Source organism: Struthio camelus, chromosome 1 (assembly GCF_040807025.1).
Source record: "Struthio camelus isolate bStrCam1 chromosome 1, bStrCam1.hap1, whole genome shotgun sequence".
In the NCBI taxonomy this organism is placed as follows: Eukaryota; Metazoa; Chordata; class Aves; order Struthioniformes; family Struthionidae; genus Struthio; species Struthio camelus.
In genome coordinates this window covers 64,594,190-64,613,488 of record NC_090942.1, presented here as the reverse complement: position 1 = coordinate 64,613,488, position 19,299 = coordinate 64,594,190, and the positions used below count along the sequence as shown (strand labels likewise).

The window sequence follows — 19,299 nt, the reverse complement described above, 5'->3', positions numbered from 1 at the left end:
TAGTGCCAACACTGGAGCTGCTGCAACGTATTGAACCTGTGATGCATTTTATTCCTGGTCCTTTTTCTCCTAATGTGTCCAAAAGGGAATGCTTTAGAGGCATTCTGAACACTGAAAACTGCTTTTGCATCTTTATCAGTGACTGAGCTGAGATTTTTAAAAGTCATCATAGGAATGAAGAGCAGTTGGACTTATCTATAAGGAATGGGGAATATAGCAACCGAATCAGGTGCAAGTTTAGATCTGATTGCTTTCTTGGTATCATATCCCTTCTCTACAAATCTGACTGTGGTGTAACAGAGGTGGTAATGAGGACAGCTTAGAGTAAAACGTTTCTCTAGTTCTCCGTGGTGCCAAAGCAGCCACCGTGTGCTTAGTATACTAGTTATTTTTTGGAAGAATATATTAACAAAATGTTAACAGTGGCAGAAACTTATCTGAAAACCAGTGATTTGAGGCAGTAGGTAGTAGATTGAAGAGCAGTTGCAACATGGTTTTGTTGTGCTTGAGAGGCAGCTGTTGATAGGAGACTGAAAAAGGAGGATATGTCACTTAGGGTTGATACATTTGAGATGTCAGCACATGGTTTATATTTGGAGTTAGGTATGTGTGAGAATGTCCAAAAATAGAGTTGCTTGCTTTAGTGATTATTGTATGTGCCTGGAAATATAACTTGTATAGCATCAATTTTTTTTTTTTTTTCATCCAGTAGGAGTATAACTATTACATCCAATTTATACTGGTCAAACTTGGATCGTTGGTTCATAGAATATTTCTCTGAACATCCTGGCTGTCTTCCTTCCGAACTGGAAGCTTTTGCTTGTTTATTCAACATCACTGATACTCAAAAGTATAGTTAGCTGGTGACTGTAGTGACTAACCCCTCTTCCAATTTCCATTACCTGAACTTTTGCACGTAAGTTTGTTCTTATGTAAATAAGTAAGTTTCTTAAAAAGGAAAAATATTGATCTACCTATAATATACTCGGTACTTTCAGCTTTCATTAAAGTTGAATGAAGGCTGAATGAACACTTCTGAGGTTATAAATACTAAATACTAACCCTATATACCACTTATAAAGTAAGTAATTTACTTATATTTTAAGTAAGTTATAAATACTAAGCCTAATAAGTGGAGTAGATATAATTGTATGGAAAACTCTATTTAAAAATAAGTATCTGTCTAACCAGGATCAAGGTGGTTTCACCTGGTTACAGGTTAACTATGGAGAGCTTTCCTGTAATCACTGAAAGAGTGCTTACATGAGTCGGAAAAGTAAGGATGAGAAAGTTTCAGGTTCTCTAAGAAGAGTATAGCAACTATTTGCAGTAATTGTAGTACCAAGTACCTTAGATATGATTTCTTGTAATAACAAGGAGTTTTAGCACAATATAGTGGCAAATTCATTCTTCAAATAAGCAATGGATAGAATCAAATCTAATTCTACTTTGAAGGCATGACTGTTCTGAAGGACACCTGAATTTTGGTGTCTGTGAATAATTTTGGAAATCTATCTCTCTTGGTGGATTTGAACAGTGTAAAATTGGAATATATATTTTGGGCTATCAAAAAGGGGATTCACTTCCTTTCATCTGGGGGCAGCTGGTTATTGATTATTGAATCAGTCTTCGACATCTCATTCAACTACAGCAAGTCAAACCAGTTGGGAAAAAAAAATCTAAAGCACATTGAAAAAAAGAAAATAGACAAAGATCTTGGAATATAAGGAGTGTTTCATTTCTGAAATACTTTAAAGTCACTGAAATGTCTTGACACATAGCAGGTTTATCTGCCTGAGTTTGCTAAAGGTGACCTGAAAAGGATGTGTGGTGGTTTTTTTTTTGTTTTTAAATTGGATTTCTGCCTTTTTGTTTTTGTTTGCTTCTTTGACATGTAAAGGATGCCTGAAAATGTTATTGTTTTTTGCTTTGTATCTGTTTATTTTGTTTTCCCTTTTGAGTTTTTTTTACACCGGAAAACCTTTATTCTCCTGGTTTCCTAAACCCCTCTGTACATCTGGGGGTATAGTCTGATGGTACTTCTATGGCAACAAAACTGATTTTAAAAGTTTCCCCCTCCCCCCCCTTTTTAATGTTTTTCCCTGTCTAGTCAGCTGTGCTGAGGTGACTGAGCCAGAGGCCACACTGATGTAATTGATCTGGTTTTACACCACAGTTTTTCGAAGGATTACGTTGATGCAAGTGGAAACTGCAACTTGAACAGGAGAAAGGAGAGAATTTCTTTAATCACTTGCTGTCAGAGATAATATAATGCTGAAGTAATGTCTCAGTGATGCTGACTTACCTGTTCTAAAAGTTTTCTTGTGAAGCAATGCTGAATGCTTAAGAATACTTTCTTTTGCAAAATGTCATTGAAATTAAAGCTTAAGAACAAGGAAAAATTTTCGATTTCCAGATTAAAATTCCCTGCCTTTAACTGCTTTACGTCCATTTTCTTGACTTTTTAATGATGTCCTGACTTTGATATTTCTCCCTCGTCTGCTAGTATAGCTAGGACTAAAGTTTTATTAGTAAAACAGGAGGAGGGGGGATAAAAAGAACAACAAGCAGAAAGGTTTTTTAAATACAACTTTCGGGCTTCCTTTATATGTCATAAAGAAATAGAAAAGGGGGCACAAGCCCAACTTTTTTTCTTTGCAGGTCACCTTTAATGAAAATGAACTGCTGCAAACTCCAAGTGACAACAAGAGGGGTCTACAACCCTTGAGTTGTAACTTCCTTTCTCAGAAGATATTTGTTTTGAGAGGCAACACGATCTAGAAGAATAAGCACAGCGCTGGGAATCTGGAACTCCTATGTTCAAATTCCGGTTCTGTCAGTAACTTGTTATGTGGCCTAAGGCAAGTCAGTTCACCTCTTTTCCCCTAATTTTCTTCATTTTCTTGAAGGGGGAAACAGGAATACAGTTCTAAATATATGTTAGCTATCTATATAGGATACAATATTTAATTCCTCTTCGTCTAGATTTATCTTTTGAGGGTGGAGGAATTGCACTTTTTAGATAAAACTTGCTTCTTATTGCTTCTACTAGCATATTTCTGTCAGTGGGATCTGCAGAATGTACAGATATTCAGACATCTTGAGGCTTAAGTTGCAGCAGTGCTAGCTGTTGAGAGAAATAGATAGTAGTTTCCTGAATGTGTATCTGCATAAACATGTTCGTTATTGTTACCACCACGATACGACTACAGAGGTGTTGTAAGAAGGAGTTAATAAGGAAATAATGCTATGAACATGTAAAGTGATGTTGTCTATCATTCATGGTTTTCAACCTCTTTTTCAAATTGTGAGTCCATAGGAATTTTCTTGTGGAGATACAGACTCTGTGCAGTGAGGTTTTGGTCTGTTATCAGGTTTGTTTTCCTTAATTACTTTTTTTCTAGACATTTTGAGTATAGTCCAAAGAGACCAAGAAGTTAACAGGCCGCAATTAGAAAGTTATTGTGCATTGGTTGAAGATCTCTATTCTAGATTTCTTTACCTATAAGCTTAACTGAAATGCTCTCTGTCTTAAGTTGTGATTGAAAGATTAATGAGAAGAACCCTGCTGCTTAACACTCTTTGTATTTCTTGAAACTCTAAGCAGGTGAATGGAAACTAAAATTAAAGCTTCTGTGTAAACTGAGAAAGGCTTCTAAAACTGGAGTAGCATTGATTCAATTATTACTTCAGTAAATATTTCACAAGAATGTATTGTATATAGTAAGCAGTGTATGGCTTCTAAGTGTGCAATATCTGGCAGAAAGTAATGATTTGACCTTTATCATGTCAGTTAAAGGTTTTAGAGTAACACTGAGTAAATGATCACTTTATTTAAGAAGTCTCAAACAATTTTTTTTGATGTAGCTATTTGTAGTGTTCTCGTACTGCAGTTTTGCTTTCTCATTTCATTGTTTTCAGAAAACTGTAAAAGTGCGCTGATAGTATATGAACAGTAGCTTGAATGTCTATTCTATGCTTATTTTAATAGATACCTTTTCTTCTTCATGCCAGGTTTGCACAAGCTGTGAAGACAACGCAGAAGCTAATGGTTTTTGTGTGGAATGTGTGGAATGGTTGTGCAAAACCTGCATCAGAGCTCACCAGAGGGTTAAATTCACAAAGGACCATACTGTGAGGCAGAAAGAAGAAGTATCTCCAGGTAACGCGTTTTCTTTGTTCTTTCACAGAGAATGTGTGTCCGCTTTGGAAAAATTTATTAAATCATTGCATTTCTTTAAAATGAAGTTCAAAACTTCTATTCTTTAAGTCTAGTACATGTAAAAGAACAGATTCATTATATTATAACTCCCTTGATGTGTATGATTTAGTGGAACAATGTTATTTTCTGGTTGGTAGTAGATATGGTTTAATAGTTTCCCGCTCCTGGTTACTTGCTTCTGCTCCATTGTTGAAGGCTGCAAGCATCTGAAATGATTCCTGTGTTTGTTCTTCTGCTGTCCTTTTAAGTGGGTCTTTGAAATGATCCAGCTAACAAAAGAAAATAAACTTATTTAAGCAAATCATTTAATGAATCTGATTTAGAATGTAGCCACTGAAAAGGGTGAATTTGCTGTAGCTGGCGGTATGACAGCCATGAAGGGGAGAGGTTTTTCTCCCTCAGGCATGCTACTAGTAGCATAATGGTAAGAAACCCTACAGACTAGCATTTGATATGATTTTTAAGCTGTAGTGTTTAAACCAATGAATACACATATAGATTGATGTTTCATATGGAATGATTGGAAATTATTATCCAAAAAGCTGCAGAAAAGTAGTTCTTTGTGGATTAGGCTTCTCTAGTTTTTCTAGAGCTCTGTCAAAGAAACGTGAACTTATTGCTGTATGTCACAGTAAAAGGAACACTAACGGACTAAATCCTTTCAGTACTCTGTTAATAAGGACCTGTTGTGTTAGCAGTAAAGCATGTTAGAATATACATTTTTGGCCAAGGATATATTTTTAAATTTAAAATTTTTTACTTTAGAAATTAATGGGAAGCATGTCATAAATTATGAAAAGCTTTTCTGAGTAGGATCATAGGATAATTTAGGTTGGTAGGGACCTCAGGAGGTCATCTCGTCTAATCTCCTGCTCAGAGCAGAATTAGCTATGAGATCAAACCAGGTTGCTCAGGGCTTTATCTATTTGGGCCTTGAAAATCAATAAGGATGGAGACTGCACAGCTTCTCTGAGCAATATGTTCCACTACTTGACTATCCTCATGATGAAAAGGTTTTCCTTATATTCAGCAAGAACCTCTCATTTCAATTTACACCCGTTGTTTCTCACCTTTGAGCAACATGGTAGGGCAATGATAAGCATCATAGGATGATGATGAGCATTCCACCGTTTTTAAGTCCGTTGGCCTTGCTTGGTCTTGTAAAAAACGTGGTGGAATGAATATATATTTATCTCGTCCTGTGAGTTTTATATGTGATGTGGACCTATCACTTCTGTAATCATTGTTGCTCAAAGGATGGTTTCCAATATCATACTTTGAAGATAAAAAGCTGTATTCTGTATTTCACCTTCAGATGGTGTGAGCCAAAAGTGAGTACTGAGTATACCTGGAAGTGACAAAAGTAATGTAAAACTATTGTTTAGCATGGTTTCATAAGGAAACAAAGTTAATACAAATGCCGCTTGTGCGTTCAGTCCTCCAGAAAAAGTTTTGGACTTTGCCCGTGAAAGAGGGTGTTATGTCCATATTTGGCTGAAAGATTATAATTTGTTTAATAGTTGTATACATCTGTTGTATTCTTGATTAGGTGACTTGATACATGCTTTTACCATCTAGGTGAGGAATATGATAAGGAAAAACATGAGAATGTAAAGCTTTAGCAATTTCAAGACACTGCACTGGACAGTTTCAAAGACTCTTCCTTTATTCAACAGAAGCAGTTGGCGTGAGCAGTCAGCGACCTGTGTTTTGTCCTTACCACAAAAAAGAGCAGTTGAAGCTCTATTGTGAAACCTGTGACAAATTGACCTGCCGAGATTGCCAGTTACTAGAACACAAAGAGCACAGGTATCAAAACAGAGTATGTTTTATGCAACTCATTGTAATAAGTTGTCGGGATATTGATTGTAGATTTAGACATATGTGATACAGTTGGGTGACCATCGTGGGGAAAAGTGCAAAATAAAATTTTCTGCTTAGCAGTGAAGCCCAAGAATAAGCAGAGATTGTGTCTGGAAAAATCTTGCTGAAGAGTCTGTGATAGCTGGGAATAAAACCTGATTTTTTTTCCAGTTTGTAATCTTGTGACTTGACCACAAGACCTTTCTTTACTGACACTTTATTTGGATGGAATTCATTGCTATGCAGCTCTTCAGAGTCTCCTTAGAAAGCACAGGGGATGTATTATGTAACTGTACATTTATATGTGACTTCTCCATTTGTCCTTCAGCAAAATGGTTATGTAAGAGTATTACCAAACAAATTCAGAAGGGAACAAATGGGCAATTTCTTTGTGAGGAACAGTTTGAAAGGAACAGTAAACCTAAAATTTGACTATGCTGTACTTGGAGAATGCTGTTTGTTTTAACACTCCGATCTTTGAATTGCTTTTATTTGATTGCTTTTATTTGATTGCTTTTATTTGATTGCTTTTAGTGGCTGTGGAAGCTGAAAAGTAGGATTATGTACAACTTCTGAGTACAGAACAATAATCTTACTGGATAATGCATACAGTAATGGACTGGGGCGGATGTACTGTTAGGCTTAACATTATTATGCTCCCTGTTCCTGGTGCAACCACCCAATGAACTTGCCTGCCTGACCAGACAGAAAAGTATTGGCCACTGTTGCTCCTTGAAAAAGGCTAAACCTTGACCTTGCTGAGTTGCATTCTTCCTGTTCTGTTTGCCTTCTTTTAGGTTTTATATCCCTTTCAGAACGTTCTACCTTTCTACCTTTTCTTCCTCTTCAGACTGTTGATAATTTCAGTTTCTTGATTTTAAAAAGTTGCTGACTTCTGCTAACTTGGCAATCTCTCTTCTTTGTTCTGTTTCTACGCCCTTATCTTGCATGAAGTAATAGCTGACCTGCTCTTTCACTTACAGACTAATGGCTACAGCGCAGCATTAATTTCCCCTTCAGTAAAATTGGGCAAAGGTCATACAGTATCCCTTCACGTTTATGGAAAGCATAATTCTCAAAATATAGAATCAAAATTACAGGAAGTATACTATAGCTATAATATTTCAGCAAATGCTGGCTTATGCTTCCATGGTGACAGTCAAATTTTGGACTTGAGCAGCATATTTTTCTTCAGATAAAGAAGTTGGTTTTGTAAGGCATTGTGCTTTTTAAGTATAGAACACAGTTTTCATGCGTAAATACTCACTGACTTACTGCAGGTACCAGTTTATAGAAGAAGCTTTTCAGAACCAGAAAGTGATCATTGAGACACTGATAACCAAATTGATGGAGAAGACTAAATACATAAAATATACAGGGAAGCAGATTCAAAATAGGTATGTATCAGATTTTGAGATAATACTGACATAGATGGCGTTTTTATGTATATTGTAATTTATTAAAATGTTTAGATTAGTGGATTTTACACCCCTCTCCTTTAATACTTCTAGAAAGAGCATTCTATAATATTTTAGAACTTCTAAAGTTTTCTGATTGCCATAGTTACTGTTGTCTGTTCAGTGTGCTTGGTTTTGTTACACAACTGTTCTGTTTAGCTTGTGGACTTAATGGGCAGCAATAGCTTGAGCTTAACAAAAACAAGCTGAAAAAAGAGACTGTGGAAGGCAGGCATTATATTCTTCCCCACCGTCACCACACTTATTTTCTTAGTGTACATTCATCTCAGGAGGTGAAAGGTTATGACTCATGCTTTCATAATGCATGTGACAGATATATTTGTAGACTTACATAATAATTTTATGCTTGGGGCTTTACTCACCCAGTATTATAACCTTAGGAGTAAAATAAATCTGTAAAATGCATGCTGCAGTAGGTCCTTGTAAATGCTCCTACAGCAGAGTTTAAAGGCGATACCCAGAAAGATTCAATACAGTTTACTGGATCCTGGGCGCTGAGTGCAGCTTAAAGTTTTACTCTCTCTTTACATGTCTTTGCTCAAGGATAGTGGAGACGGAAGAAAGCGAAGACACCCTTTTTTTTTTGATGCATCTAAGTAGTTATGCTCTCCCTGCCTTTTCGCAGTAGCAGTTTTCATAACATGAAGCTATGCTTTTCTAGTACCAGTTTAAGAACCAAGCGCCAAGGGAATTTTTTTAATGGTGTATTTATTAAAATCATTTTAAAGTAAAAAAAACTATATTGTTGTTTTATTTCTGGAGTGCCATTCCACCTTAGATGGAAAATAGCATTGAACTGTTTTGTTTTTTCCTTAGTTTGTTCCAAAAATATGTGACACAATTAAAAATCCAAAATTTCCATAACAGTGAGCGCTTATTGACACCTGTCACTGACAAAAATTAACTTTACGGGTTTGTCATTAGAATTTTCCACCAATAAATTAACTTTATCCTAAGTAGGCAGTCACCAGCGCTTGCTGTTTCTACTTCTCTCAGTAACTTTCCTGATTAAGAGCATCTGATAGTGTATGTTTTAATTGCTGCATATGACAAAGAAATATTGTAGCCTGGGCAACAGGAGAGAGTTTTAAAACTATTTGGAAGGAGGGTTTGTGAGCTTAAGAACTGAATTTTTTTGTATTGTTTACTTACAGAATCCTTGAAGTGAATCAGAACCAAAAGCAGGTGGAGCAAGATATTAAAGTTGCCATTTTTACACTGATGGTAGAAATTAACAAAAAGGGAAAAGCTCTGCTGCATCAGTTGGAGGTAAATTCATTTATATCATAAGAAACAAATGTCAGTCAATGTTTTGCAGGTTCAGATTAACATAAAATCAATTCATAGCATTAGCATCGCAATTCCAAAGCAGAGAAGTATTTCACACAAGCCATTTGGGCAAGTATTTTTCTGAATTCTCATCTGTATTCCCTCCTTGTGGATCAGAACTTTGTCTGAGTCTAGCTTCTCTCTCCACACTTTTGCAAGTCATAATTCTATGCATCATGCGTGAAAAGTCTTTCCATCAGATTTTTAAGTGTCATAAATTCAGCAATCCAACAGCATATCAAAGGAGAGAATTGTCTAGTGTGGAGACCTAGAAAAAGATTACCTCCAAAAATGTTTTTTTTTTTTTTAAAAAAAGTGTGCTTAGAGATGCATGCATATATAAAAACGTGCGTCATAAAAGTTGACGGGAATCTCCTCATGCAACATTCTGATATCTTGGGAACATATACTGACTTTTCTGTTGGATAGCTGCAGTCTGGAAGAAGAAAACTTTTTAGAAGAGCACAGTAAGACCATATGGTCTTTGTGGATTACCAAAGAGAAAGCTAATGTATTTTAACTGTACATTGAACTCTTTCACTGGAACTGCTTTTCTGCTTGCAGACTCTGGCAAAAGAGCATCGGATGAAACTTCTGCAGCAACAACAGGAAGTGGCAGGTCTCTCTAAACAGCTGGAACATGTCATGAATTTTTCCAAATGGGCAGTTTCCAGTGGAAGCAGCACAGCACTGCTATACAGCAAACGCTTGGTAAAGTTAGGAAGATACCTCTCAAATTACTGAGGGATTATAGTTAAGGCAGATATTTTTGTCTGTGAGACCAAGAAATTAAGCTTGCTGGTGGCTTCGAACTAATTGGAAGTTCTATATAATTTTTCATGTTTTTCTCTTAAAAACATAATTACAGAATATTTGTAATAATTTAGCACTCTGGTCCTGATTTTGTCCTATTACCCTAACCTAAAATTGTTTTAGGTTAATCCCTTTCTTGGGAGGAACATGAATCACTGGGCAAAGCTGTTAGGTATGTCCTACATCGTTAGTGTGATTCTTTTCGTTACCTTTTACAGCTTTTGAGGTCAGAGAAAGAAGGTCGTTATATATCCTACGGAGTCTGATATCCAGCATTTTAATGTAAAATGAACGTATTGCCTTGTTCTGTCACACTAACATTCTATTAAAAGGCTTCAAAAATTGATTTTTTTTAAACTGATAAAAATGAAGCCAATACTTTTGCTTGTCCATACAACCAGTTATGAAGCTAAATATTTCAATGCTAAATTGGCACTTAAGATCAAAGTGCACATGGTCTTGCTAAACTGACTGATCATGATGAACAGAAATCCCCAAAAAAACTTGAAATCAAAAACAAATAAAAAAAATAGGTTAACCTATAATTTATCCAGAGGTTACTGGATTGCACTAGCCTGACAAAGGAAATCTGTGGTAATGATGAGGGAGATGCTAGATTTTCTATTTTCAGTTCATATAATTGGTTCACAAGATTTTTTTCTTTATTTTCTCCTCGCTTAATTGAGAATCTGCTATGTTTATTTGTTTTTTTATTTCAGATATCCATTAAAAAGCTGCAGGCTGTAAGAGATAGTGGAATATTATTTAATTTTCTCAATTTACTTCAAGTGGTTATATTGACTGGGCCTGCTTTGCACTGTCTCACCAAGTAATAGTTTTTAAATGTAACAGGGAAAAGGGACATTAACTGAGTCATGTTATCTATAATTGCCTAGTTTTGCCACAAAGACTTCTGGTATATGAATAAGCAAGTATGTTATATTATAAGCATCTTAATCTTATGAACATCGCGCACATGGAGAAAAAGTGCAACTAGTCCATAAAACCTTAGCAAATGGGAGGGATTTTCCAAAAAAACCCCAAAAAACAAAAAAGAAAAAACCAAAAAAAACAGGTGAGACTTAGGCTCCAAATTTTTTGTTGAAGGACAGTGTTATTTGGGAGTTGAGTAGCTAGCCTGTCTTTGGACATCTAAAAAAATCTCTTCTGGAAGAGTAACACAAATGTGAGGCTTGTGCTCTGGGATATCCAACCACATAAAACAGGAGAGAGAGTACCCAGCGTGTTTGTTCTTCTGTTATGCTGTTGGGGAAAATGGTTCAGATGGCTCTGACCATGGTTCATGGCTCTGACCCCAGAAGAAAAACTCTTGTTTTGTTCCTATTCTAGATTACGTATCGTCTACGATATCTTCTCCGAGCAAGGTGTGATGCTTCACCAGTGACTAACAATACCATTCAGTTTCACTGTGATCCTAGCTTCTGGGCTCAAAATATTTTCAATCTAGGTATGATGTAATTTTATTCCTCCTTTGGAGCCTTGATCCTATTTTTGAAGCAGCTTTCTTTTTGTGAGGATGAATAGCCTCCCTGCTTGTTGTTATTGCGTAACTTCTTTACTTAAAGAAGACTAAAGGGTTTTTTTTCTTTAAGTGTGCTATATGGGAAAAGCGTTATTTGTGAATACTCTAGTCATAAGTAATTGTAAACTTTCCTTGCTTCAATGCCACTTGTGATGGTGGAAATAGCAGCTATCAGCTTCCTGGGCAGTATACATGCCTTCTGGTTTCTGATACGAGGAACACAATCCATAACCCTCGTTATGTAGTAACCAAGGATTCTAGTCCTCGGTATCATTCTGCGTTTTCCAGCCTGTTCTCCTATGTCAATCCCATCTTCTCAAACTGGAGCCTGTAGCAGTAGTTTAACGTGTTTAAGAATCTCCAGGTGCTCACTTTTCATACTGAAGAACAATAAGCCTGGGAGAACTGAGGTGATGAGAAAGGGAGAACTCCAAAGAACAATAGCATAGCATAAAAAATAGCGCTACTTTTAAAAACTTATGTTTGACAGATGTCTGTTAGATCCATTTTCCTGATTTTTCCTTTCCCTGCAGGGAAGGACTTTAGGAGAACTTTTTAACAGAATTGGAAACACAGTTCGTCTTCATGACCTTAAAACCTTATAGGAAGGTTTTGCTCTTGTCTCCAAACCAATGTTTATGTTTTCCAGCTATGAGTAACTAGGGTTTTATGACACTTGTGAGTTGCAGAACCTGGAAGCTTTGCAGGTAGCTTGTTTGTGTGATTGCCTGGAAGTCTGAGTTTAATGGAGATAAGTATCATAGGAACCCCTCTGCTTAGGAGCAGGAATTGGAGCTTAGAGGTATCCTTAGGATTTTGACTGTTATCATTCTTAGTTTCCCTCGGTTAGCTTTATGGACTTCTTTTTTTCCTGTCCTGTGTAGAATGGCTCTAGCATATATCTGTGGGTCCTTTGTGCCTTTCATCAGAAAGTGCAGTCAAATGTAAAAAGAGGTGCAAATACACGTTTCTCACAAAGGCAGAGAAAGGAAGTGGTGTGGCAGTACTTTAAGGCTAACAAGTTCCTTTATCTTTGATTTTCTTTGGGAAAAGAATCAAAGTGAACTTCTGTTTCCAGATGCAAACTAGCAAGCTATGTGGTGCTAACTATGTGAATTGTTGCTAAAATGAGATGTGTGGGGTTTTTTTTTTTTTTTTGGAGGGGGTTGCTGTGTAGATTTTCGTGTTGTTTTAGTCAGCCTTTGAATTGCTGAAGTCTGTTCCCTTAAATCCTGAAAGGTGCTGCAATAGAAGTGGCTTCTTTATGGATCAACACAGGAGTTTTCATAGCAATTTATGTATTTAAGTGGTAGGTAAAAATGGATCCTTTTTATTTATGTTGTTTCAGAAATCACAACCTTTAGGCTATTACGTTTATGATCAGGCATGATCAGACACTTACAATTTCTGTAAATAAACCAGATATTTAGCCACTCGTAGAAGGAATAAGAAAATATAGTCCAGGTAAAGAAGCTCAAGTTACTGTGGGAATGGTTTGCATTCTGCTTGGGCTGTCTGCTGTTGAAAGTTCGATAGCGTCTGTATGCTACTAATGGGACGGCTCACACCAATAGGTTTCAAAGTATATCTAAGAAAATATAGCATTTGAACTGTTTTAATTCTACAACTTTGATGACAACCCATGGTTTTCTAGAATAACGTTAAGGGAATCGTTATCTACAGTACCAAGTAAGCAGCTTTACACCGTAGATGTTAATTCTGGGAAGACTTCTGAAGAATTGATTAGATCTGGAGAAAATGGAATAAAAATGCAGTATGGGTTGGTGACAGTTGACTGTAGTACAGTTGATACCGTTCTTTGACAAAGTAATTCCTTTTCTAGAGAAAGAAAATAAAATGGATCTAATTTTAACTTTAGTGAAGTACTTAATACAGTTGTACATGGGAAGTGATTAGATTTGTTTATCTCCATTTTCTCTACTCACCTTACAGGAAGGGAATAGCCTAGAAACTAATAGGCTTGAAAGGAGGTGTTTTCAGATGATGAGAGATTGGTAGGATTTTTCATCTTAATGCTTTGTATACTTAATATGTTTGTTAATGTCTCTGCTAATGGTAGTCACGTGGTATCACAACTGAGGCGGTTTTCTGCCCTGCTCCGCACTGCCGTATGGTGGCTGGCCTGGACTCTCTCTGTGTCAGACAGCCTATGAGTACCTTTTTCCCTGTGAGTTCATCACCAGAAATAGAATGGTGCTTCTTGCAAAGCTTCTCTGATCTTGGGATGAAAAAGAGGAGATACAAAATGCAAGTTGCACTTCCTTTCTCTTCTGGTAACATCTCAAAAGATGTTCCAGGCTAGCTTGCACGAGGTCCACAGGGATTTATGGATTTGGGGGGAGAGTTGGAGGAGGCTGATGACAGGTTCTGCTGTGATAGGAATTCTCAAACTATCTTGTGCTGCAAGCTCACCTCATGAGGTGGCCTCCTTGGAAGAGGCCCTACCTCTCTGGGAGAGCAAGGGAGTGAAATGTTTATCCCCCACTTTTGTACTGAGAAGCTGTAGTGCAGCCTTCCACAAATCATTAGAAATTTCCAACTTTCAGTCTCAGAATTAACCCCTTCAGTTTGTGTACTCTTGCACTCAAGTCAATCTTTAAATTAGGGTTGTTCTTTCTCTTAATGGTTAGCCCCCTCATGGATTTAGATAAAACCATGACTTCCCCCACTTCACTCCTTGCTTTAAACAAGCTAAGCTTCTTTTTGTCTGTCTTGTAAAATGAGCTTGCCTAAATCAAACTCTGTTCCAGTTGGAATTCATCTTTCTTGAATGAAATAACCAGACTTCTACATGAGAGCTTTGTATAACCACAATATATATCTCTTTGGATAAAATCTCTTACAAACATTAGTGTCTAGTCACGATTCCCTCTAAATTGAGAGAGAGAGAGAGAGAGAAAATATACATCTCTTGGATGTGCCTGTTACATCCTGGAATTGGTGATGTGTAGCAGCTGATGACGTTATTGGAGTATTTCATGATACTGATTCAGAGACAAAAGAGGATCACAGTACTGTTAAGCCTTAGGATACAGTTAAATCTTTTGATCAGAGAGCTGGATCAGGATGATCTCCCCTCTTTCATTAAAATTTTGCTCACTTGCTGTTTCAGGTAGGGCATCTTCCTAGGAGAGGCTACCTCACAGAGGAGGTTGCAGCACAAGATAGTTTGCCAGTATCTCCTTTTTCTCCGTTATAAAATACAAGCAAGCTTTTGCAGGCAAACAAATAAACGGACTCCTCTGTCTCATGTTTACCTATCCTTTACGTTACAATAATGAACAATGACCTCATGGTAGCTGGGAAGTAATTTTGAAAAGTTGCATTTCTCCTAATTGCAATATTTTAGCAATCATTTTATTTATTTTGTTTAAATCAGGTTCTCTGGTAATTGAGGATAAAGAATCCCCACCACATATGCCCAAGAGCCCTGTGATGGAAACAAACTTACAGCCACCAAGCAGCTTACCGTCAAACCAGCTATCTAAGTTCCCAACACAGATAAGCTTGGCTCAGCTCCGACTGCAGCACATGCAGCAACAGGTCATGGCTCAGAGACAGCAAGCTCAGCGCAGAGCAGGTCCGGTAGGTTTATCAAATCCAAGAATGCCAGGAACCCTGCAGCAACCTCCTACTTCTCATCAGGTAAGTTTTGAATATTCCCGAGAAGACACTTCCACCTAACTAAAGAAGAGGAAAGTAAGCTTTAGAAACATAATTTCACGTAGCACACTACTTTAGCTTGCGGCTATGCAAATAGGTTAGGAAGCATTTTCTGTACTGAGAATTTAATGGGCATTTTAAACATGTCTGGCAGAATGTGTAGTAACACTCAGCCTATTACTGCTCAACAAAAGAAATCATATCGTATCAGCCCATATGAAGTACAGTTGCTGAGCTGCATATTCTGTATTTTTGTCAGATGGCTGTAAAGTGAACCTCTTATTAATTTTTTGAAGACTTTTTTGCATGGAACTGTGGATCTCCCATATAACTTTCAAAGTTGTAAATGCTTTCACTAGCTTTTGTGTATCATCATTTATTATAAACGATGGTTTAAAACCATCTACTAGATATTATTTTAACATGAATTTTCCATGTGTTCTGTGATCACTCAGAGGGGGTGGGTGATATTTGTTTACATGTAATTTATTATGTATTTCAGAAGTTTTAAAGGGCCACTCAGTAAAAATTTCTGGAATGCTGAAAAGATATCAGACAGCTAACTTACAGAATTGTTTCCCTTTGTACAGCCACCTCCACGCTTGATTCATTTTCAGAATCATAGCCCCAAGTCCAATGGGTCACCTCTTCCTGCACAACAGATGAGATTTCCCTCAAACCAGAATATACCAAGGCAAGCAATAAAGCCCAGCCCATTGCAGATGGCATTCTTGGCACAGCAAGCCATAAAACAGGTAGGGTTTCTTTCCCTTGTCGTTCACCATGTGAAAATAAAACATCAAATGTGCCTTGCATCATCTTACTTTTTATTATGTTTCTAGTGTGCTTTACAGTTAGAATGGAGACTGCTTTCTTACCTGTGACAAGATACCCACAGTTTTCTTAATGAGATAACTCGGATTTCTTTCATTCTGACTCTTCTAGTAGCTGAAATATTATGGAAATGAACCACTGTGTGCGATATGTAGGTGTTTCATTCTATTGCTTTGCTGTGACTATGACTTCCGGCTACTTACGCAAAACTTAACACGAGCATGGTCTGCACACTACAATCTATAGACAGAAAAGAAAATCTCACCATTTAGTCTAATTCTAGTGACTTCACAAGTAACCAGATAAAAGCTTGACTAAAAGTTATAGCTGCCACCATTCTCTGGAGTTTGCCAAATCTGAACCCTTGTAGATGAGGAGAGGAAAGAAATCCCACAATTGTGGGACCTCTGCTGAGTGAGAGTGATCAATACCCAGCTGATCAGCAGTTGAATTGGGGTAAGAGCAAACACTTCAGATACTTTCTGGCTGTTCAGCAAGGCAAACCTTTATTAAAATACATATCAATGCAGGAGGGAAGAAAAGAGGGTCTTATCACCAGAGATGCGGAGGGAGAATCAAATGAACTTCATCTGTGACCTGAGAAATGGAGTAATACCATTCACAAGTTAGCAATGCTTATGATATCAGAGTGCTAATTTCGGCTAAAGTGAAGAAAGCTGCGCAATAACTAAGAGAACCCATAGTAACAAAAACTGTATCAGTTCTATTGGGAGCCTCTGAAAAGAAGATTGGCCTGTCTGCAAGCCTTTCTATCAAGTGTTTCATTATCTAGTAATGTCTTTCTGAAACTGAACTAGTAATGGAATGGAATGACTGGCAGAAAAGGAATTGAGCAGAGTAAAATTTTACCTATAATTGCCATGAAACTCTGTTGAAGTCATTGAAAACTGCATATGTCTAAATGAGAATGAAATTTAGTCTGACTTGACTGTGCACTTTATATCGTAGTGGTCAACATACAGGTGGGTAGAGTCCCAGTCAGATTTTGAAATTCTTAATCACCTTAAATTGTTAAGGGAAGCAGTGTCCAAGTGACACTATAGATTTTTACTTATTATTAAGTACTGGAGCAGTTGTGCATTCAACCTATTATCTGTAATGGCTTTATTTCACTAAAACTGTTACGTTCCTCCCACAACCCTGTCAATGCAGCATGAAATATTAATAGATACTTAACAACGAGATATGGCTTTGAATTTAAGAATTCACACTCATTTCTTTTATTCATAGTTCTCAGCTACTTCTTGTCGCGGAATGAAAAAGAACTATTAACCAATTTATTAATCAGCAACAGTATTCAATAGGTTTCGAGTGTCAGTATAGGAACTAAGCTACTGCACTGTGGGTTCACTAGTAAAATATATATCCACCTGAGGGGAGAGTTCATCCCCTGCAGAGCCACTGCTTCCGAGGAGAACCTGGCTCAAACTTGGAAAGCCTAGGGCTAGTTTTATACCCTAAGTTGAATCAGAGTGTGGTCAACAATGTTTCGAGCTGGAAAGACCCCAGTAACAGGTGGTGTAATGGCTCTTGAGAATGTTCTGGGCTTTCAGCTCTGTCTTCTCAGCGCTGTGTCCGTGGGAGAAAGACACTGTGTCCCTGCCAGCCCATGTACTGGGGTGGAGGTCATCTAATCGACCCAGTGATCCGGGTCTCACAGGGATTCAGTGTGCACTTACCACACTTGTCATCTTTTCTTGTCTTGTAGAGATGGTTCTTGAGATTAGATAACTTCAGAGTAAATCAGGTTTTTAAACTTGAATTCAGCTTAGTGAACTCTAAGCTGCGTGCTTAGCTGATGAGTTAGAATCGGTGTATATGTAGAAGATCTGATCTTCTGTAGAAAAAATCGGTGCTAAATGGTGGATTATTGTCTTTTCTTAGTGGCAGATTGGCAGTGGACAAACTTCAGCTGCCCCTTCAATTGCAAGCAGCACATCATCTACTCCTTCCAGCCCAACAATCACTAGTGCTGTGGGATGTGATGGGAAGACATGTGCTCCTCCTGTGATAGATCTGAGTTCTCCAGTGGGTAGCTCCTACAATCTACCATCTCTTCCTGATGTAAGTGTAACATGTAAAGTTATACGGATTTTATTTTGAAGAAAGTTGAAAAAAGTTTTTAAACTTGAAAAGTAGACATCCTGTTAGATTGAAATTCTTCTTGTGCTCATTGAAGTCAGTTCTAGAAAACAACAACATGGGATGGCCTACATATTGCTGGCAGTATTCAGAACTGTTCCAGGGAACAGCCATAAGAGGTTTAGGACTACTAGTAGAAATAGCATTGCAGGTTGTGATTGTATTTGGTCTTGTTTGTGTGGATGCTGCATATTGGCCTTCAGCCTTCATCTTTTTTCTTTCTCTGTCTCTCTTTATTTCTTTTTATCTTTTTTTTTTTCTTCTTCAAGTGATACTAATGAAAGTGAGTTAGCTTAGCTTTGGTTACCGGTGTCCATAGATAGCACTGATTTGCTGGTGGTGTTTGTGGTAAATTTTTAACATTTTTCTGAGATTTTTATCTCATCGAAAGGGCTATCTTATTAAGGTATTAACTGTTGGTATACTGGACTCGAATATTCCTTATTTCTTTTTCTTTTAGTACTTGTCTCTAACATGCATGTGAGCAGGTGGAGGAAGAAGCATCATAAAATTGTCCTTAGTTTCTGAAGTTCTTCAGTTTCTTCTGACTAGAACATATTTGTTAAAGTCCTCATTAGAGCTGCTGAGCTTTAGTCAATTGATCTTATTTTTTTTAAATAACTGCTGAGCCTATTTTTGTTGTCTAAAGTTTTGTAGATACCTGGAATCTCTTGTTTTTATAGTCATAACTCACTGTTAATCCCTGTTTCTCCCTCCTGTCTTTTGTTCTCCCCCATAAACTCTCCAATAAAATGTTCTGTTTTTTTTTTAAACAGAGTACATTGCAATCACAGTATCTGTCAGGGTAAAAAGATGTACTGCACAACACAATCATGAAACACTATTGAATCTTTGAGAATTTTTAGCATGCTTTTTTTTGGGGGGGGGGGGGGGGGCGAGATATCATTATAAACTCTTCTACTTGTATGTGGTTACACTTACGCTATTAAGGTATATTGCCCAAATCACTGTAAATATGCTGAGGTAGTAGGTGCTTTTCAGTGCACTCCTATGAAGTCCAGCTAATGTATAGCAAGTTTTAGTGGTCAGTGCAGTTGCTGCCAGTGGATTTGTGATGTGTTTGGATAATTGAGAATACTGATACCAAGCTGGTCTATTTTCTGTCTAAACATGATCTTACTTATTACAAGAAACCTAATATTTCAAAAGCTCATTTCTTTTTATCAATCTAGAATGTGCAATTCTTGCAGGAAGTTAAGATGATAAGGTGGGAGCCCCTAAAATGAATCTCAGTTTTCTGGGTGGAAAACTGAGCCACGGGTGGAAAGGCTGGCCTTGGCTTACAGTTTGTATTTGGCCCCTGCCCCGAAGGTATGTAGAACAGATGGAATTGAGCGTACCTTGAGATT

General features: G+C 37.3%; 1 protein-coding gene across 4 annotated transcripts in view; it reads left to right on the top strand.

Moving 5' to 3' along the window:
• TRIM24 (tripartite motif containing 24) overlaps positions 1 to 19,299 on the top strand; it is a 66,370-nt gene that overhangs the window by 35,992 nt on the left and 11,079 nt on the right. For 3 of the 4 annotated variants that reach the window (XM_068945203.1, XM_068945192.1, XM_068945184.1), the window contains 9 exons: positions 4,015 to 4,162; positions 5,899 to 6,031; positions 7,366 to 7,482; positions 8,718 to 8,832; positions 9,457 to 9,603; positions 11,056 to 11,173; positions 14,649 to 14,914; positions 15,523 to 15,687; positions 17,672 to 17,851. In XM_068945203.1, the coding sequence (XP_068801304.1) occupies positions 4,015 to 4,162; positions 5,899 to 6,031; positions 7,366 to 7,482; positions 8,718 to 8,832; positions 9,457 to 9,603; positions 11,056 to 11,173; positions 14,649 to 14,914; positions 15,523 to 15,687; positions 17,672 to 17,851 (1,389 nt within the window). Of the gene's footprint in view, positions 1 to 2,727; positions 2,862 to 4,014; positions 4,163 to 5,898; positions 6,032 to 7,365; positions 7,483 to 8,717; positions 8,833 to 9,456; positions 9,604 to 11,055; positions 11,174 to 14,648; positions 14,915 to 15,522; positions 15,688 to 17,671; positions 17,852 to 19,299 lie in introns of those variants that run through there. The other variant, XM_068945208.1, reaches the window with a different exon arrangement.